This window comes from Chrysochloris asiatica, unplaced genomic scaffold, assembly GCF_000296735.1.
Source record: "Chrysochloris asiatica unplaced genomic scaffold, ChrAsi1.0 scaffold00003, whole genome shotgun sequence".
Taxonomy (NCBI): domain Eukaryota; kingdom Metazoa; phylum Chordata; class Mammalia; order Afrosoricida; family Chrysochloridae; genus Chrysochloris; species Chrysochloris asiatica.
This window is the reverse complement of record NW_006408521.1, coordinates 22,046,059-22,066,197: the sequence shown is the minus strand read 5'-3', so window position 1 is coordinate 22,066,197 and position 20,139 is coordinate 22,046,059. Positions and strand designations below refer to the sequence as shown.

The window sequence follows — 20,139 nt, the reverse complement described above, 5'->3', positions numbered from 1 at the left end:
GTGTGGTACAAAATGAACTTGCAGCCCAGCGCATTAGCCCACAGCACTACACCAGGACTCCATTGATAATAAATGTTTGCACAGTAGCTGCCATTATTTTGAGCCACCTACTGTGTGACAGGAGTTCTGGTGTGGCGCTGTGGGTTAATGCGCCAGATTGCAAAGCCGTTTGAACTGCGAGGTCGGTGGTTCAAGCTGACCAGCTGCTCCTCGGAAACCCTATACAGGTTGCTGTGGGTTGGAGTAGACTCGACGGCACTTAACCACAACAACTATGTGACAGGAACTGTGCAAGGCACTTGGTTTATATGGTGCCATTAAATTCCTAAAATAAGCTTTGAGTTGGATTTTGATCATGAGTTGGATTGGTCGGGAATAAGAAGGGCTCCTCATCCTCAGGTCTGAAATTGGGTGCTCCCAGAGAGCTAAATGGTAACCTGTCAGCGTTGACCCAGCCTAACCTCTTTCCAGGCTCTGTTGGTAATCAGAAATACACATTTCTGAGAGGACTGGTGAAGCCTGGAGATGAGGGTTGTTAGATTTAGCAAATAAGATGTTCTGTTAAATTTAAATTTCAGATAAACAAAGAGTCATTTTCTATACAATATTTCAAATATTGTATATATTTAAGAAAGCTTGTTTTGTTTTTATCTAAAATTAAAATTTAGCTGGGTCTTGTGCATTTATGTGGCACCCCTGATGGGGAGGCCAATCAGAGGAAAGGAAAGGAATGCTTCTCTCTGTGAAGCTGAACTGATCTGTAAGGGACTCAGAGAAGAGCCTCCCCCCACCCACCCCCATTCCAAGTAGCCATGATGACCAGCCTCCTTGAATGGTTAGAAAGTATTCTGTCCCTTCTCTGCATTTAATACTGTGCGTTGGTTTTGTGCTGTGCGGTGGGTTGAGGAGTCCTGGTGGTGCAGTGGATTAAGCGGGCCTTTCAGTGTGCCACCCGTGAGGATGTTAATTGAGGTCCACCTATTCTGACTTAGAGTGCAGACCCAGTCAGTCAAGGAGGGCAGCAGGGAACCTAGAGAAGAAATATTTAGCATTAACCTTGACCCTGAATCTTAGAGGAGGACCAGAACTATTGAAACTCCATTGGGGCCTATTAAAGGGGAAAGAAAAGGCATGTATGAAGTGCTGACCGTGTGCCAAAAACGACATGACGTAGCTTACTATAGCTTCAAAACAACACCTAGGAAGGCAGTGTTCTGACCCCCTTTTAAAATGAAAGAGCTGGAAGTTCTAAAGTGGCAAATCTACAACTGGAACTTGGATCCATTGTCCCACTGTTTGTTTGCTGCACCACATTGCTTAACTCAAAGACCCAAAAGTCACAGGGAAAAAAGTGAAGGGATTTGAACATTTCATTAGTATTTGTGATTTGATTCTTCACTGCCGATTCTGAGGTATGCAGTAAAGGGCCCTGGGTTTTGCATCTGAAGCTCTAGTTTCTGGACCTACCTGTGTTCCTTACTAGCTAGATGTTTTCAGGCAGGTCCGTTTTCCTTTCTCAGACTGGATCATACTTGTTGAGACCTTCACTGTGTTCCCAGGGCCGGGCACACAGTAGGACATATGGATGGATGAATGAACTGCAGATTCCTCATGTATGGACTGGGCATCATGATACCTGTTCCACCTAACTTACAGGGTTCCAAGAAGGATGGGTGAGATAGGAGACTAGTCTAGAGTATTAGAAATATGAGGGGGCTTCAAAAAGCTCATGGAAATATTCCATTACCTTTAAATTTCATTTGTCCATGAGCTTTTTGAAGTTCCCTCATAGAATAAAAGCCATCAGTATAGGCCACACATGTTAATTCTTAATGTTCTAGATGTTGTTGTTGTTAAGTTCCATCAAGATTGGTCCTGATGCATAGCAACCCTCTATAGGGTTTCCAAGGAGGGGCTGGTGGGTTTGAACCACCAATCTGGTGGTGAGCAACCTAGTGCTTACCCTACAGTGGCACACCAAGACTGCAAATTTCTACTAGCTTATAAAAAATGAAAGGAAGCAATGAAATTCATTTTAATATATATTTTATTTTGTTCCATGCATCCAAAATGCTATTATTTGAACATGTAATCAATATCATGAGATCATTTAAAATATAATGATATGTTTTACATCATTTTACCTTTACTAACTCTGGAAATCCAGTGTATATTTTACACTGAAAGCCCAACTCAATTTAGACTCATTACATTTCAACTTTTCGGTAACACGTGGCTGGTGACTGCCATGGGGAGCGGCGCAGGTCTAGAGACTGAAGAAAGTCAGCTTCCTGAGATCAGGCTTTTTCCCATAAAGTCACCAGTAAGATGTTCTGTGAACACAAAGTGCCCAGCATATGTGTCAGCACTTCTCCAGTGAAAGAAATTGGAAGAATGATGGCAAAGGCGGATCAGAAGAGTTAGGCCAAGCCAAAGGAGCTTTTGCCTTGGTGCCAGTTGGCAGGTGGTTTTGCCCAGGGCCCAGCTGGCAGATGACACTGGCTAAGGTGCCAATTGGCCACTGCATCCCTCTCTTTGTGCCAAATGGCAGCTTGGCCAGCAACAAGTGGAGCCCCACACATTTCTGGTTACTTTGGGTGATGACAGCATTCTAGAGTTGGCAGTACCATTTGGGTTCCACACTTCTCACATAGGGAATATGAGGATTCCTCTTGGATTCCTGCATTCCACTGTCCCGGTGCCAGTGATGTTTGGTGGTTCTACAAAATGTCTCTTCAAAACCTTAGAAATGCCCAGTGGCATGTGAGCTCTCTGGGGAGATTCTCCAATGATTCATTTGCTTCTGTTCTGGACAGCACTATGGTCACCCACTTGTCATTATTTAGTGGCCCCTAAAGCATGACTCTGCACTTACCCATGCTGAATTCTCTGCAGATCCCACCACCAACTCAGCTGACCTCTTCCTACAGTTTACCCTAGGAGCATTTGCTAACCTAAAAGCCTGGTGTCTTCTCTAACCTCCATCATTTCCCCGTGCACACCTCTTGCAATTATTCATAAAAATACTAAGGGATCGGTTCTGAATCTGGTAACTAGAGAATACTTACACACCCCCATTCAGAAATGTGCCCCTTTGTCCTAACTCTTTATTTATCATTCCTGAGCAGATCCATATTTGTTGTTGTTAAGTGCTGTCAAGTCGGTTCCGACCCATAGTGAGCCTGCAGAGGGCTTCCAAGGAGCGACTGGTGAGTTTGAACTGCCAACCTTGCAGTTCAAACTGACTTTTCAGTCTAGCGCATTAACCCACAGCACCGCATCAGGACTCCATATTTCAGGGAGAGAAATCTCCCCAGAGGCACAGCATTGAAATGAAGTAAGCCTCTGGTGTGGGACCTTGTAAGCTATTTTGAAATCACAAATGAATACTGCTGAGTGCATGCTTCTGAGAATTAAATTACCCAGGCATGATCTGCTCCCACAGAGCTCTGCTTTGGGGTAAAAGGTTATTCTTGCTGGTTCCTCCCTTTACAAACGTATCGCTGCTGCTGGGGACTCAGACATGGCCTTCATTTGCTAGTGCTGTCGTAAGAGAGGTACCCCAAGTGGGTAGCTTTAAAGAATGGGAGTTTATTTTCTTTTAAAGTTCTAGAGGCTGTTAGCCCACACCAGGGTCCTGACCTGTCGATTCCTTTCATGGGCTTCTCTCCTAGTTTCTGGGAACTGCTGGCAGTCCTTGGTGTTCACAAATGAGTTCTCACTCAAACCAAACCATCGTCATCAAGCCAATCCCCCTCATAGTGACCCTGTGGGACAGGGTACAGGTGCCCTTTGGGCTTCAGAGGCTGTACATCTTTATGGAAGGAGACTGCCTCACCTTTCTCCTGAGGAGTAGCTGGTGGGTTTGAATTGATGACTTTTAGGTTCGCAGTCCAGTGCTTAACCCACTGCACCACCAGGACTCCTCATGTGGCATCTGTCTTCCCCCTGTCTGTGTCTGTGTCTGCTCTTTTAGTAACTCACAAGTGATTAGGTTTAGGACTCATACTGCAAATCTTTACAGGAGCAGAAAGCCTCATCTTTCTCCTGTGGAGCAGCTGGTGCATTTGAACTGTTGAACTTTCTGTTAGCTGCCAGCTTGTAATCCACTACATTACGAGAGCCCCTATCCTACTCTGACAGGAACTTATTAACATAAAAGAAGAAAACTCCTATTTCCAAACAGGGTCACGTCTACAGGTATAGATAGGGGACAAGACTTCAAGACATATTTTGGGAGACAAAATTCGACCCATTACAGATGTGGACATGGACCTCACATTTCTGGTGACTTCGGGCAATGGCAGCAGCATTCCAGGGTTAGCAGGTGGTCAGGAGACACTTATTTTCACTCCATGTCCCTGTGGAAGGAGGTGGGGAGTAAGGCCAGGTGACTTTCTGATGATGCACCTGAGGTGGTCTTCTTTCCTCAACAGAGGTGGACGAGTGCTCCTGGCTAGGTCACGGCGGGTGTGAGCAGCGCTGCGTGAACACCCTGGGCAGCTACAAGTGTGCGTGTGACCCTGGCTACGAGCTGGCTGCAGATAAGAAGGCCTGTGAAGGTGGGTGCTGTCTTGGGTAACAGTGGAACAGAGATGGGGTTGGCTATGAAGTAACAATGCACAGATGTGGAAGGTCCCAGCGGGAGCAACAGCATTATAACCCGTAACCAGCTGCCATGAAGTTTGTCACAGTGACTGCATGTGTGTCAGAGTAGAACTGTGCTACGTATGTAGGGCTTTCCATGGCTGATTTGGGAGAACTAAATCACTAGATGTTTCTTCCAAGGTGCTTCAATCCTACAGCTTTTGGTTAGCAGCTGCATGTTTTAACAGTTTTATTAAATGAACAGATTCCACCCTAGAAATGGTGAAACCAGAACCATGACTTTGTTTCTTCCATGACAGTGTCAAATTCACATGGGTTTTTTTTGTTTTGTTTAAGATTTAGATAATAATTTATCGATTTTTTAGTGAATATTTAATGCATATTGTTTAGTGACCTTGGTTATGTTTTTTACAATGTGACCATAAGTCTAATTTCCATTCTGGTTGTTCAGTTTCCATTCATCTAGCTTCCCGCCCCACCTACATCTTGTCCTGGCTTTTTGGTCTCATGTAGTGTTGTTGTTGTTGTTGTTTTTTCCTTTCTTTCTTTAAGAGCACAGTTCACAGTGATATTATTTGTTTCATGAGTGAATCGGTTATTTCGATGACCACGGGAGTAGTTTCAGTTCTAGGTTTACAGGATATGTCAGGGCAATAATCTCAGGGACTCTTGTAGTCTCTACTCGTCCAGTAAGTCTGCCTTTTTTTTTAAGAATTTGAGTTTTATTCTACGTTTTTCTCTTATTCTAACCAGGACCATCTAGTATGTCCCTAGCTTGAATGGCCGCTAGTGGCAGCTGGGTAGTACGTATCTTCTCGTAATAGATAAGGCATGTGAGCCATTAGGCCTATCAAGTAGGTTTTCCTCTGAATTCAAATGACTTTTCAGGATAGAAAATAAAAACAAAGGCTAGCAGACTTCTGGGACCCCATTTTGACCTGGCTGGTGTTCTGTTATCCTTGCCTGTCTGCATAAGTCTGCTTGTTCCTGTAAACCAGGTATGTGACTTAGCATGGTGCAAACATCTCTAGCTCTCCTTTGGTCCAAGTCATGTGGAGTCCCCAACTGTGCCCCTGGGTGACAGGTTAAGTTCAAATGCATCAGCAGCAGCAGCATAAGCAGTAAAAATTTGTCCCCAGTGTCATCCCCCCACAATCTTCAGTTGAAACAAGTAGACAACGGGGGAAAAAAGACACAGAATTAACCAGTTTAGAATGGCTGACATTAAATATACATATTATTAAAGAACAGTAGGGCTGATTGCTTCTTAGGGAGCATCCCAGTCACTTGGAACCCAAACCAAATGCATTTTGTTTTTGTTTCTGTATCTTTCATGCAGTGGCCTGTGGCGGTTTCATTACCAAACTGAATGGCACCATCACCAGCCCTGGGTGGCCGAAGGAGTACCCCACAAACAAAAACTGTGTCTGGCAGGTGGTGGCCCCCCTTCAGTACCGGATTTCCCTGCAGTTTGAAGTATTTGAGCTGGAAGGCAATGATGTATGTTTCTTCACTCGGATTCTCTGGGGACTGTTGAGATGAGGCTCAGAGTGTGGGAGTGGTCTGTGCGGAACAGGGACTGAGATTCCCAGAAGCTCACAGTCGGGCAGCACCTGGGACCTGTTTCACCTGCAGCTATAGCTGCTCATCCTCTGCACATACAGCTCCCTGACCCTCTGTTCCCTGATAAATCCAAAGAAGAGTCAGGGCAGGAGCAGAGACCTTGGGGGTGGAATGGGTGTTGATAGGCAGCTGGGGAGGAACAAGTGAGAAAGGAAGGGGGTGAGGTTCAGCTGGGGGTGAGGATGGCTCCCCCCGCTTGGTCTGTGCTCAGCAGACTCCCCAGAATGTGTGATCATGTCAACTGTAGGTCCAGGCAGAGCCTAGAGCCAGTGTGCTGGCCAGACCTTGCCCAAGATGTCCCTTGAGTTGGAGGGATCCCCAAGGCACAGAGGCCCTTCTCCATGCTCCCATGGCTGGGCCAAGCTGGGATTCTTATAAGGAGCCATCTTGACAGCAGCCTCAGTGTGGCTCTCTTCACTTGACCAGCCAGGGCTGCTGGGTACTGAGAAGTGACCCCATGCCGATGACAGAGATGCACTGAGGCCCCAGTGACAATGAGGGTCTCACCCCATAGTGAATACTGTATGGAAAGTATAAATCATTGCTGCAGCAGGCAACATGAGTTCTGGCTTTACCACTGCTATGGTACAGCTTCATGTAAGTGTCCTTGCTATGTGACTCGGGACAAGTCAGTGTCTTGTCTTTCTGAACTTCAGTTTCTCTGCATGAATGTATATAAGTGTTGGACTGCATCCGTGGGTTGCAAACCTCTCCTCTTCTTTCCTTTCTTTTTCTCCTTCTTCTAGCAATGGGTGACTTTGTTCAAATGAAATCTCATATGGAAGCCTGATATATAAAATAAATAAAAGCAAGGCTGTAGAATACCAGGGGGTTGGGTTTTGGAGAAGATTCCAGGATGGTACAAACTGTTTTCTCTCAACTACTAACCTAAAGTTTGGTGGTTTGAGCCCAGCCAGTGGCACTGAAGAAGGAAGGCTTGGCTATGTGCGTCTGTAAAGATGACGGCCCATGGAGCAGTTCTACTGTAGCACAAGGGACTACCATAAATCGGAACGAAGTCGGTGATGGCAGTGGTGTGGGCTTTGGAATCTTATTCTCATGTACCAGGCGATGCATTTCCCACAGAAGGACAGCTGGAAAACCAGGGGGGGCCGTGCTGCTGTCCTTGGGCTTGCAGCTCCTAGAACTCATTCTAATGACCAGCTCACTAAAGGTCAAAGGGATGCTCCCCAGTACCTGGCTGAGCCCATGCGGCCACTTGGCTGGGTTGAGCTCCCAGGAGACCACAGCAATAGTGTGTGTGCGTGTGCGTGTGCGTGTGCGTGTGTGTGGGGGGGGGCACTGGTGAGGGACATGGAGGCACCAGGCCCCTCCCACCTCGCTCCCTTGCAGGTCTGTAAGTATGACTTCGTGGAGGTGCACAGTGGTCTGTCCCCTGATGCCAGGCTGCATGGCAAATTCTGTGGCTCCGAGATGCCGGAGGTCATCACCTCACAGAGCAACAACATGCGTGTGGAATTCAAGTCCGACAGCACGGTCTCTAAACGCGGCTTCAGGGCCCATTTCTTTTCAGGTATGTGGGTTTGGGGGAGAGATCACAAACAGAGGGACACATGACTTAGGGTACCTGCTAACTCCTCTCTGCCCACCCTTCTGCCCACACAGTTATTTCCACCTTAATACCATGACTTGGATCAGGTGCACCTTAGTCCTCAAACTGACACCTTTGCTCTTCTTGCACACTTTAAAGAGGTCTTGTGCTGAAGATCTGCGTAATGTAATGCATTGTTTGATTTCTTGACTGCTGCCTTCATGAGTGTTAGGTAGTGGATCCAAGCAAAATGACATCTTTGACAACTTCAGTCTTTTCTCCATTTATCATGATGTTATTTATTGATCCAGTGGTGAGGATTTTTGTTTCCTTTACATTGAGGTACAACCCATACCAAAGGCTTTAGTTTTTAATCTTTATCACTAAGCATTTTAAGTCCTTTTCCCTTTCAGCAAGCAAGATGAAATCATCTGCATATCACAGGTTGTTAATGCGTCTTCTTCCAATCCTGATGCCATGTTCTTCATATAATCCACTTCATATAATCCAGTTTCTCAGATTATTTGCTCAGCATACAGACTGAATTGTGAAAGAATACAACCCTGGCATACATCTTTCCTAATTTTAAACCATTCAGTGCCCCCCTTGTTCTGTTCAGATGACTGCCTCTTGGTCTATGTACAGGTTCCTCATGAGAAAATTAGCCAACTGTTTCTTTTTGGTACAGTGATTCTGTATTCCTTGTTGTTGTGATGCTTTCTGCATCATTCAATATTTTGCCCATAGAATCCTTCAATATTTTAAGTTGAGACTTGATTTTTTTCTTCAGTTCTTTCAGCTTGAGAAATGCTGAGCATGTTTTTCCCTTTTGGTTTTCTAGTCCCATCTTGACAAATTTCACTATACATACTTGATTTGTCTTCTGGAGTTGCCTTTTGAAATTTCCTGTTCAGCTCTTTGACCTCATTTCTTATATTTGCTTTATCATCTCTATGCTGGAGAGCAAGTTTTTCAGAGTTTCTTCTGATATCCATTTTGCTCTTTTCCTTTTTTCTTGTCTACTTACCTTTTGCTTTCTTCCTATGATGCTTTTGATGTTATTCTACCCTCTTATGCTCTTTGGTCATTAGTGTCTAATACATCAAATCTGTTCTTGAGATGATCTCTAAATTCAGGTGGGATGTGATCAGGTCATGTTTTTGGCACTTGTTGACTTGTTTTCATTGTCTTCAGCTTCAGCCTGAACTTGCATATGAGCAATTGATAGTCGGTTCCACTGTCTCCCCTTAGGGGGCCTTGTTTTGGCTGCTGATGTGGAGGCTTCAAGTTCAAAATCAAGTTGTTGGCAGGACAGTGCTCTCTCTAAAGGCTCTAGAGCAAAATTCTGCCTTGCTTCTTCCAAAGATCTCTTGGTAGTTCCAGGAAATCTTTGACAATCCTTGGCTTCTATCTGCCTCATTCCAATCTGTCTCTTTCATCACGTGGGTGTCTCCTCTGTTCTTATAAAGACTCCTGTCATTGGATGTAGAGCCTCTGAGCCACATGAACTGCTTCTTCACTAAGTGACCTTGAGCATATTAGCTGTCTCCAGCCTTAGTTTCCCTACCAGAAAAAAGGGGTGCAGATGCCTCCCTCCATCGGTTGTGTGAGAATTAATGTATAGAAAGTATTTGGGGGCAGTGCCCAGATCATAGTAAGTACTCAATAAATACTAGTTATTTTTATTATTTTGACTATTATAAGCACTGGACTGCTAACCAAAAGGTTGGTAGTTCAAACCCACCAGATGCACCTCGGAAACCCTATACAAGTTCGCTATGTGTCAAAATTCACTCCACCATGGCACTTAACAACTACATTATTATTGTTATCAGTGTATCTTTCAAGGGACTCCTGACTTGGGGAAGGAGCAGGGCAGGAGAAGAGGCATACATTTAAATGCTTTAGGATGTGGAGAATTTAACACATACCAAGTCTGGAGGATCCCCAGAAAATGGAGATGCAGCTGCTGCTCTCGCCAAACCGGGCAGTCAAGGGATAGTCAAATCTGGGGTAATCAGGGAGGCTTCCTGGAGGAGACCAGGTTTCCTCCAGGTCTGAGCTGCGGGGGACATTTCCAAGCTGGCAGTTCCTCTTAGTTGAGTCGGCTCATCTCCCCAGACAAGGACGAGTGTGCCAAGGACAATGGCGGATGCCAGCACGAGTGCATCAACACGTTCGGAAGCTACCTGTGTCGGTGCAGGAACGGCTACCGGCTCCATGACAACGGGCTCGACTGTAAGGAGGGTAAGGCTGCGCCCTCTGTGGGGGGCGGGCGAACCTTGGGCGTCAGAATTGGAGGCGGGGCTTCCTCAGGTCTCTAGAGCCTTGAGCTGCAGGCCTGGCCTTGCATGGGAATGACCCAGGGAATGTTCCCCTGCTTCTGGCCACACCCTCGGACACCCCAGGCCAACTCACTAGTTCAGGGGGCACCTGGGAGCCTTTCAGTGCTCGCTGAGGAGTCACTACTGCAAAGTAAAGCAAACCCGTAGGTTTCAGAGTCAGACTACTTAGGTTTACAGAGTGATCCTTCCGCGTACTGGATGTGTGACCTAGGGCAAGTTATTCTGAGCCTCAGTTTCTTCTGTTAAAACAGAACAAAGTGCGCCCTTTTCTCAACCCTTTCGTGACCCCATGGGACATATCCCTCGGTATCCACGTGAAATTGGTGCTAGGATCCCTGAAGATACCCAGATTTGAGGATGCTCAAGGAGCTCTGGTAGCGTAGTGGTTACGAATCGGGCTGCGAACCATAAGGTCAGCAGTTCGAAACTACCAGCTGTTCAGCGGGAGAAAGATGAGGCTTTCTGCTCCCGTATAGATTTACAGCCTCGGAAACCCTGTAAAGGGTCGCTGTGACTCCACGGCACATAACAACAACAATAACAACAACAAGTCCCTACTATAAAATGGTGTATTATCTGTGCATAACCTATGTGCATCTTTCCATACATCTTTAAATCATTTTGAGATAATTTATAATACTTAATACAATGTAAGTTCCATGTAGATAGCACTTTACTCATTCTTAGCCTTTGGGGGATTGTTTTGATCATTTAATAACACCCCCACCACACACACACACACACACACACACACTCCCTATACAAAAGGGCTTTAAAAAGTTCGAGGAAACTTTGAATTTAAAAGATAACGGACTTTTCCCACATACGTTTTGAAGCACTTTCATATTTTTTAAACCACCGTTGGTTGAATCATCGAATGCCCAGATACCGACTGCCAACTGCGGTGCCTCTGAGGCATAGCGGAAAGCTCCCATTTCCATTTTTAGTGCATGCTGCCATCTAGTGGCAGTCTGTATAACTGCGTGACCTGAAGAAAACAGGCCTCTTCCCAACTCCGCACCAGAGACTGCTCAGGATGAGACCCACTCATTGTATCAAAATCTATAGTAGCTCCAAAAAAGTTTTATTTCATTCAAAATGCCTTCTATTTCTGAAAACACATGGTTTCAACAAAAAATTTGATGTCAAAAAAATTCAACCTGGTGGTGGTTGGTGGTTGTGTGCCATGGAGCTGATTCGGACTTTTAGCGACATGTAGGGTTTCTGAGGGTTTATAAATCTTTACTGGAGCAGAAAGCCTCATCTTTGTCCTGAAGAATCGCTGAAGGTTTTCAATTGCTAACTTTGAGATTAGCAGCCCGATTCGTTAAAGTTTTTGTAAGAATGAAATGAGAGGATGCCTAGAAAGTGTTCAGACCACTTGACTATTAATTAAGCACCTGGCATGTCCATGAATATCAGACATATTATTTACCATATTGGCAAAATAGGACTTGGGGAAATTTTTGCTTCCCACTCCACTCTTGGAGTCCTGGTGTGGCACTGTGGGTTAATGCGCTGGACTGCAAAGTTGTTTGAATCACAGTGTTGGCAGTTCAGGCTCACCAGTCACTCCTTGGAAACCCTATACAGGGTTGCTATGGGTCGGAACCGACTCAACGGCACTTAACAACAACAACACTCGATTCTCCGGACTTCTTGTGTGGCAACTGTAGGATAAGCGCAGGACTGCCAGATGAGTTTGAACTATAAGGTCCACAATTTAAATTCACCAGTCTCTCCTTAGAAACCCTATACTAGATTGTTGTGACTCAGAACTGACTGACCTGACGGCACTTAACAACAACTCCTCTCTCTACTAGGGCGGTTCTTCAGGGCCAGATGCCTTTGAATATTCAGTCATTCTGGAAAAGGCCTTCCATAGGTCCTTGGCTTCCTCAGTGTAGGCCATTCCAGCCCTGTGATAAAGACATGGGCCTCTAGGCTTTGGCACCAGCCATGGGCCCTGCAAAGGAAGTCTAGGCTTGGGGGAGAGATGAATACCATATGCCCCTAACTAGAGTACACATTTCAGAGTGAGGGGATTTGGTGGGGGAGCTTCAGAGTCTGGTCAGGGCCAGGTGGAATATTAAAGGATTAGATGAGACATCATCAGAAGCAGGTGTGGCTACTCCCCCATCTCCTGTTTCCTCCACACCCAAGTCCTGTTGCCTGGACCTTCGTGGTCATAGACCTAGGTGGTCACACACTGTTGTGTTGGGATGGGAGGGGGAAAACTGGGAAAAGTTTTTGAAAAACTCATTCTGAAATGTATCACATCTTTGTTAAGCCCTTGTGAGGTGGGCTGGGTGGTGGATGTGGGAGCAAGTGTCCCGGGAGCTGAACTGCTGACCTTGTTGGTGCCTGTTCTCTGTGTGACTACGGAACAGATGCAGCCTTGAGTAAGAGCCAGCCTCGTAGAGCACCCTTGAAGCTTCTGCCTCCCACCCTCCCCTATGTCTGCTGCCTCCATCTTTCTAAATCCTGAGCTGCAGAACAAGGTTAAAGATAGCGATGGAACAAGGCAGACCTGTCTCCCCAGCCATACTATGTTTTCTAATCCGTACTAACACAGACCTCAGAACCAGGCAGACCTAGGGTCAGTTCCTGGCGCCACCTCTTACCTGCAAGCCCCGTACTCTCTAAACTTATTTTCTTATTTGGAAAGAGAGGAGGACTACAAAATGCTCAACACAAAGGAAGATAACATCTAGCTACCAGCCAAAATGCTATTAAATGGACAAATTGTGGCGTCACTCTTTGCTAATAGTACAGTATTCAGGACAAAATTGGTAGATGCAAAATGAAACTGTTTTGTAAAGCTAGAGAAGCACTTAGATGGAGATCTTGGTTAGCCAGTGTTTAGGACACTTGCCATGTGCCTGATGTTTGCTATTTACATGCATGGTCTTATTTAGTCCACACATTTAAGCCCTATGAGGTTGGCAGTATGGTGCCCCTTCTACAGACGTGGACACTAAGGCTCATATAAGGAGCCCTAATCGGGCTGCGAACCTTAAGGTCAGTGGTTCGAAACTACCAGCTGCTCCGCGGGAGAAAGATGAGGCTTTCTACTCCCGTAAAGATTTACACCCTTGGAAACCCTATACAGGGTCGCTATGGGTCGGAACCGACTCGATGGCACATAACAACAACAACAACAATGGTCAATGCGCAAGTGCTCCCCTGCTAACTGAAAGGTCTGTGGTTTGATCCTACCAGCAGCTCCTCGGAAGAAGGACCTGAAGTTTTACTCCTATAAATATTGATGATGGTGGCGGTGTGCTATCAAGTCAATTCCGACTCATAGCGACCCTGAACAGGGTTTCTGAGGCTAAACAATTTTACAAGAGCAGAAAGTCTCATCTTTCTCTCTCAGACTTTCTGGTAGATTCAAACTGCTTACCTTATGGTTAGCAGCCCAACTCGTAACCAACTACGCTACCAGAGCTCCTTCCTGTTAAGATTACAACCCAGGAAACCCTATGGGGAAATTCTGTTCTGTCATATAGGATCGCTGTGAGTCACAATCGCCTTGACAGAACACAATGGTGGGTGTGAGCCGTGGAGTCAGTTCTGACTCATAGCGACCCTGTACAGGGTTTCCGAGGCTATAAATCTTTACAGGAGCAGAACACCTCATCTTTCTCCCACGGAACAGCTGGTAATTTCGAACTGCTGACCTTGCGGTTTGCAGCCTAATTTATAATCACTACGCTACCAGAGCTCCTTAACACGCACAATAACAGGACTTAAAATAAATGCCTGAGTCCCACAACTGAAAGGCAATTGAACCAGGGTTTCCACCCTGGTCCATCTGACTCCACGCCTGTGTTCTCAGTCACTGTTGTTGTGTGCCATTGAGTCAGTTCCAACGCTAGGGTTTCCAAGTTCGGCTGGTGGGTTTTGAACTGCCAGCCTTGCCATTAAGAGTTCAGTGCTTATCCTTCAGTGCCATACAGGGTTCACCCACTAACGGTACCACATTCACAATGACAACTGTGATGCGAACAGTAATAGTAGGAAATACAACCCAACTTCCTAAGCACCGTCAGGAGGTTACTACCCCAGTTGAGATAAATAGACAAATCTCTGAGTAGGAGACACTTCACTCAGGCTTTGGTACTGCCCATAAATGACTTACTTCTCTTGCTGTATGTCCCTTCTCACCCCCAGCGGGCTGCGAGCACAAGATCAGTAGTGCGGAGGGAACTCTGGTGAGCCCCAACTGGCCAGACAAATACCCCAGCCGAAGGGAGTGTACCTGGAACATCTCTTCAACTGCAGGTCACCGGGTGAAACTTGTGAGTCATCATTGCAGTTTATTAAGAACATGGCTTGGAGTATCAGACAGTTATGGGTTCGAGTCTCCCCTCTGCCACTTGCCAGATCTGAAACTTAAAGTTACACAATATTTCAAGTCTCAATTTTATTTTCTAGAAAACAGAGAGGTAATAAAACCTACTTTGTGAGGAGGCTGTTGTACGGATTAGAAGAGAGGATGCATCTGAAGTCCTCAGCACATGAGGGTGGCAAATGAGAAAAGCTCATTCCCAGTGGTACCAGGGTGGAGGGTGGGGAAGCCCAACACACAGATCTGCAGTGCGGTTTAAGCTCCCGTTGTTTTCTTTTCAATTTTTTTTGGCAAAAGCAATTGCATGCTGAATGTAAAAAAAAAAAAAAATCAGTACAGGAGTTTGGAAAGCGGAAATGAAAAGTCCCCAGGTCTCCCATTCCTAAAGAGATAAACTCTTTGAATCCTTTCATGTGAATCCTTCCAGAAAATTCCTATGTATAGCCAATCATGTGTGCACATTCATGAGAAAAAAATACATATCCTTTTTCTTACTCAGACTACTCAAATGAAATCTTATTATTCATAATCTTCTACAATTTACATTTTTAAAATGGACAATGGGAGACTAAGGTCTTTATGCTAATTTTGTCTTGAATAGCAATTTTAAAAAAAACACCCCATCCAAGTTTTTATGTGAAGTGCCATGCAGGTATGTGAGTTGTGATTGGTGCACCCTGCTCAGCTATTTCAAAGGAGAACTCTATCTCTCATAGAGGGTCATTTCTCAACCCCCAGGGATTCCCAGATCCTGGAACATAAAACAAACCGACTTGCCAGAGTCATCGTGACTCTGGGATGAGTAGCTCTTAAAGAGGCATGTGTATGCAGGTGTCTGTGTGGTGCTGTAGGATAAGCACGGGACTGCTAGCCACAAGGTCAGTGGTTCAAGCCCACCAGCTGCTCCTTGGAAACCCTATATGGGGTCACTATGAGTCGGAATGGACTTCAGGACATGAACTGCGAATGTGGGGAGGAGAAAAACAAAAGAGGAAGAGAGAGGATCCCCCAGGGATTTCCAGAGTGTTTATTCAGGGACAGCGGTAAAGAGGAAAGGTGAGAGATGGGCCGGCGGCTCTGAGGTCCGGTTCCAGAACCAGAGCCTCGGTACTGGGTTTGGGGCTCAGAGGTGGAGAAGACAGGACCCCTGGCCACAAGTTGCTCATAGGTTCCTGAATGCAAACGTGGCTGATGCAGGAGTCGACCCATGACCTGGAAGCAGTGGGCACTTTATAGCCAAGGGTTGTCATGATCAAAAAGGCTTTTGTCAGCTGCTCTTCTGGCTTAGTCAGAGAAGCCTTGAATTTAGGGAATAAAAAAGAATGCATCTGGAAAAAGGCTCTTCTTCCCCAAGACTGCCATCGGCTGGATATTAACAGTGGTACCAGACGTTTATGCTGCTAGTGAGGGAATGGTGCCCCCTGGGGTTAGGAAAAATCAACTTGCACAACTGGAAGCCCAGCATCTGTTTCAGAATCACAAGCTTATAGCAGTTGCCACAGAAGTCTTTCTTCAGTTCTTTGAATAGTTTTCATAGTCTTAGGGACTCCTGGTGTGGCACTGCAGGATAAGCACTGGACTGCTAACCAAAAGGTCAGTGGTTCAAATCCAACAACTGCTGTTTGGAAACCCTACACAGGGTCACTATGAGTCAGAACTGACTTGATGGCATAAAACAACAAAACAAAGAACAAAGCAGCCCATCACAGTGACCAGAGCTAACCTAGACCTCAGACTTATCTGAGGTTCATACACACGTGTTCATTTTTGATAGATGATATCTTTGGAAGTGGACGGTGAATAATTGATTGCAACTTGGGTACTTCTCAAGAAAGCTGTGAGTTGAATACTTCTGAAGAAACTGGTGCTCTACTGTGTGGAGACAGTGGGAGGATGTAACAAGGCCATTGCTTTACCCCAAGACCCTGAGACCACTCCTCCCCTAGTGTCTCCACCCACCACCCTCTTGCTCAGGATTCCCTTTTGCATTGGGTGCTGAACTATGCACCTTTGAAGACTCATCCCAGCAAAAACCCACACTGCTAATGGTCCCTTCATCCCACCCCGCTCACCTGTATCCCTGCACACACCACAGCCTCCTCTTGAGTTGAGCGTCCCTCTGACTAAAGGCCCTCTCCCCTTGCTCTGACATTTGGTCTAAGATTTTGTTTATTGCTGGCCTTCACCTTGGCCTATCTCCCTCATAACCGAGGTCTGGCCACCAGCACCCACTCCATTTGCCTGATGAGTAACCTGGAATCACGGGTCTCCTCTGGTCAGTGTCAGGACACTCCAACAGCTCTGCAGGAAGCAGTATAACCTGGGGGTGGTTAGGATGGACTCACATCCTGCTCCGACTTTCTCTAGCTGTGTGAACTTGGATAAGCCACCTGACTTCTTCTCTAAGACTCATTTCCTCTTCTGAAAACGGGATAATAGTAACTTCCCTCACAGGGTCCGTATGTACCACAAAGTGTTTGGTAAAGGGCTCGGCATGAAAGCAACCTCAACAAACACGTGTGCAACATCATTCAGCACTGAACCTCATCTACAGCATTTGTGTCAAAGGATGGTTCAGGCTAGTGCCGAGCAGAGGTCCTGGAGCCAGCCAGTTCATCTGGGGCTTGGTCCAGCTCTACCATTGTGTGTCTCCATTCTCGCATCTGTAAAGTGGAGATTAGAACAGTGCACACATCACAGGGTGGGCGGGCTTGGGGGATTGGTGGTGGTACATGTACAGTAGCTTCTGGGTGTGCTCTGTCCTGCTAGCATCCTGTAGGTTACACGCGTCTGCCTAACAGCCTCAGCCTCGATGGATGCGTGTCCGCTGCGCTGCTCCTCTCCCAGCCCCTGGTAAAGGCTCCTCACTGCTGCTGAACATCAGACCCTTGCCTTACTTTGTGCTCTTCTCTCTTCAGACGTTTAATGAGTTTGAGGTCGAGCAGCACCAGGAGTGTGCCTACGATCACCTGGAAATATACGATGGCCCTGACAGCTTGGCCCCCGTCCTTGGCCGTTTCTGCGGCAGCAAGAAACCAGCCCCCGTGGTGGCTTCGAGTAGCAGCTTGTTTCTTAGGTTTTACTCGGACGCTTCAGTGCAGAGGAAAGGCTTTCAGGCGGAGCACAGCACAGGTACGGGTGTCCGGATGGCCTAGTGGGGGATGGACAGGGGCCGAGGCAGGACAAGGCTTATTCTGACTTTGGGGGAGGGGAGAGGAGGATCGATGTGATAAAATGCCCCCTTTAAAATGAAGCATTCACCACCCCATTTCTACCATAAAGGAGAAAGGTACAATGGTTAAGCGCTCAGCTGCTCATCAAAAGCTTGCTGGTTGAAACCCACAAGGCCATCCGAGGGAGAAAGATGTGACTCTTTGCTTCTATGAATATTACAGCGTTGGAAACTTTATGGGGTCAGAATCGACTTGATGGCAGCAGGCTTCCCATCATAGGGGGGAGGCTTATTTTCCTTTAATGTCCTTAATGGACAAAACTTCAAGTGGGCAACCCTTTGTTGGTGCCCTAATTTTTCCCCCTCCCCCCTTTCATCTTTAAAAACATTTCTTGGAATTTTGTTAGTCTCTGAAACCCTTAAGTCTGAGAGTTGAGGGGTAAAGAAATCAAAACACAAACACGCTGCTGTTGAGTTGATTTTGATTCATGTTGTTGTTGTTAGGTGCCATTCAGTCTGTACTGACTCATAGTGACTTATGCACAGCAGAATGAAACACTGTCCGATCCTGGGCCAACCTCACGATTGTTGCCACGTTTAAGTCCAACGATGCTGCCCTTTGGCCAATCCATCTTACTCAGGGTCTTCCTCTTTTTCTCTGACCCTCCACCTTACCAAACATGATATCCTTCTCCAGCGACTGGTCCCTCCTGACAATATGTCTGAAGTATGAGAGACAAAGTTTGGCCATCCTGGCCTCCAAGGAGCACTCTGGCTGCACTTCTTCCAAAACAGATCTGTTGGTTCTTTTGGCAGCCCATGGCACTTTCAATATTCTCCTCCAACACCATAACTCAAAAACATCAAGTCTTCTACCTTTTTATCCACTGTGCAGCTTTCACATGCATATGAGGTTATTGAAAATACCATGGCTTGGGTCAGACATACCTTAGTCCTCAAGTTGACATCTTTGCTCTTCAACACTTTAAAAAGGTCTTGTGTGGCAGATTTGCCTAATGCAATATGTTGTTTGATTTCTCGACTGCTCTTTCCGTTTTGGTTTATAGTGACTCTAAATAGTACTCCCAAGACTGTAAATCTTTATGGGAGCAGACAGCCTCTTCACTCTCCTGTGGAGTGGCTAGGTTTGAACCATCAACCTAGCCTTTTTTTCCCTTCCTTAGAGATGTGGCTCAGTGGGATAATGCACTAGACTGAAAGGACAGTTTGTACTGCAAGATCGGCAGTTTTAATTCACCAGCTGCTCCTCAGAAATCCTATACAGGGTTGCTATGAGTCGGAACTGACTCTACAACATTTTTCTCTCCATTCAAAATATTTATTGAGTCCTTTGGAGGACACCTACATGCTTATAATAAATATTATCTACCTTATTAAATAGGAGAATGCCCATAAGAAATCTGGCTCTGTTCTTTTAGCGATTGAAATGTTACCACTTTGTATGAGCCATGGGAGCATTTTGACACTCTGACCCTAGCTTTAGATTGTGGTCCTTTCGCAAAGCTAGGTGGCTTCATGTGACCCATTCAGCTCCTGTGATGTTATGAATCTGAGGTCCTGATCATGGGACCCTGTGAGGTGTTCTAATCCTTTTAACAGCCCCTTTCCCCACTTTGTTTTCAGAGCAGAACATATAAATCCAGCGAAACAAAATGGCAGCCAGTTTTCTCAGGCAATTTAACTTGCCTTTGCTTAGCAGAAAACATTTCATTGTTCTAGAGTCCTCTCAAGGACCCTGAGGAGTTCTAACTTCTTCTGGAGAAGCTTCAGAACCACATACTAGTGATTTTACATCTTGTCCGTACAGACAAAGACCAGGAGAGGAGACCCTTGAGATGGGATAGGATCCTGGCAGGAAATGGAGGTCACACTTAGATGGAGTAATTATTTGAGGAGCATTAATGAAGGGACAGTTTGCAGAAAGGTGTAGGATGAAAAACAACACTGAACTGCTGATTGCAAGGTCAGAGGTCCAAACCCACCATCCACTCCTTGGAAACTCTGTATAGGGTCGCTATAAGTTGTAACCAACTCAACAGCACACAACAACAGTAACAACAGGGAAGTCAGTAGGGACACTGGAGTAGCTGAAAGGTTGTTGCCACCCATGCCTGGTGGGTGAGAGGACAGAGTGGTTCTTGGACCCTGGAGATAGCCATGTGCAGAGAAGCTTGGGTTGAGTCCATGACCTTCAGTTGATGAACAGAGTCTGTAGTGACCTGCAGGGAGGGGACCAGCGACTAAATACCCTACCTTGTCTCTCTCTCTCTCCCTCTCATCTTGTGCTGAACCCAACTGTAAGGCAGAGAGCAAGGGCCATCAACATGGGTAGACTAGGGGTTAGCCTCACAGGGATGGAGCTGGTGGGGAAGGAGGAGGTAGGTCTGGAGGGATAGATGGAGGTGTCTTGCCTCACTCTGTGTTAGTTTCGTCGCTATTCACATCTCAGGAATTGAACATTTCC

General features: G+C 46.1%; 1 protein-coding gene across 1 annotated transcript in view; it reads left to right on the top strand.

The window, feature by feature from the left end:
* Positions 1-20,139, top strand: part of TLL2 (tolloid-like 2) — a 192,905-nt gene that overhangs the window by 169,021 nt on the left and 3,745 nt on the right. The window contains exons 14-19 of the mRNA XM_006831190.1: positions 4,437-4,562; positions 5,948-6,108; positions 7,585-7,765; positions 9,905-10,030; positions 14,305-14,432; positions 17,401-17,614. Of these exons, the coding sequence (XP_006831253.1) occupies positions 4,437-4,562; positions 5,948-6,108; positions 7,585-7,765; positions 9,905-10,030; positions 14,305-14,432; positions 17,401-17,614 (936 nt within the window). The remainder of the gene's footprint in view (positions 1-4,436; positions 4,563-5,947; positions 6,109-7,584; positions 7,766-9,904; positions 10,031-14,304; positions 14,433-17,400; positions 17,615-20,139) is intronic.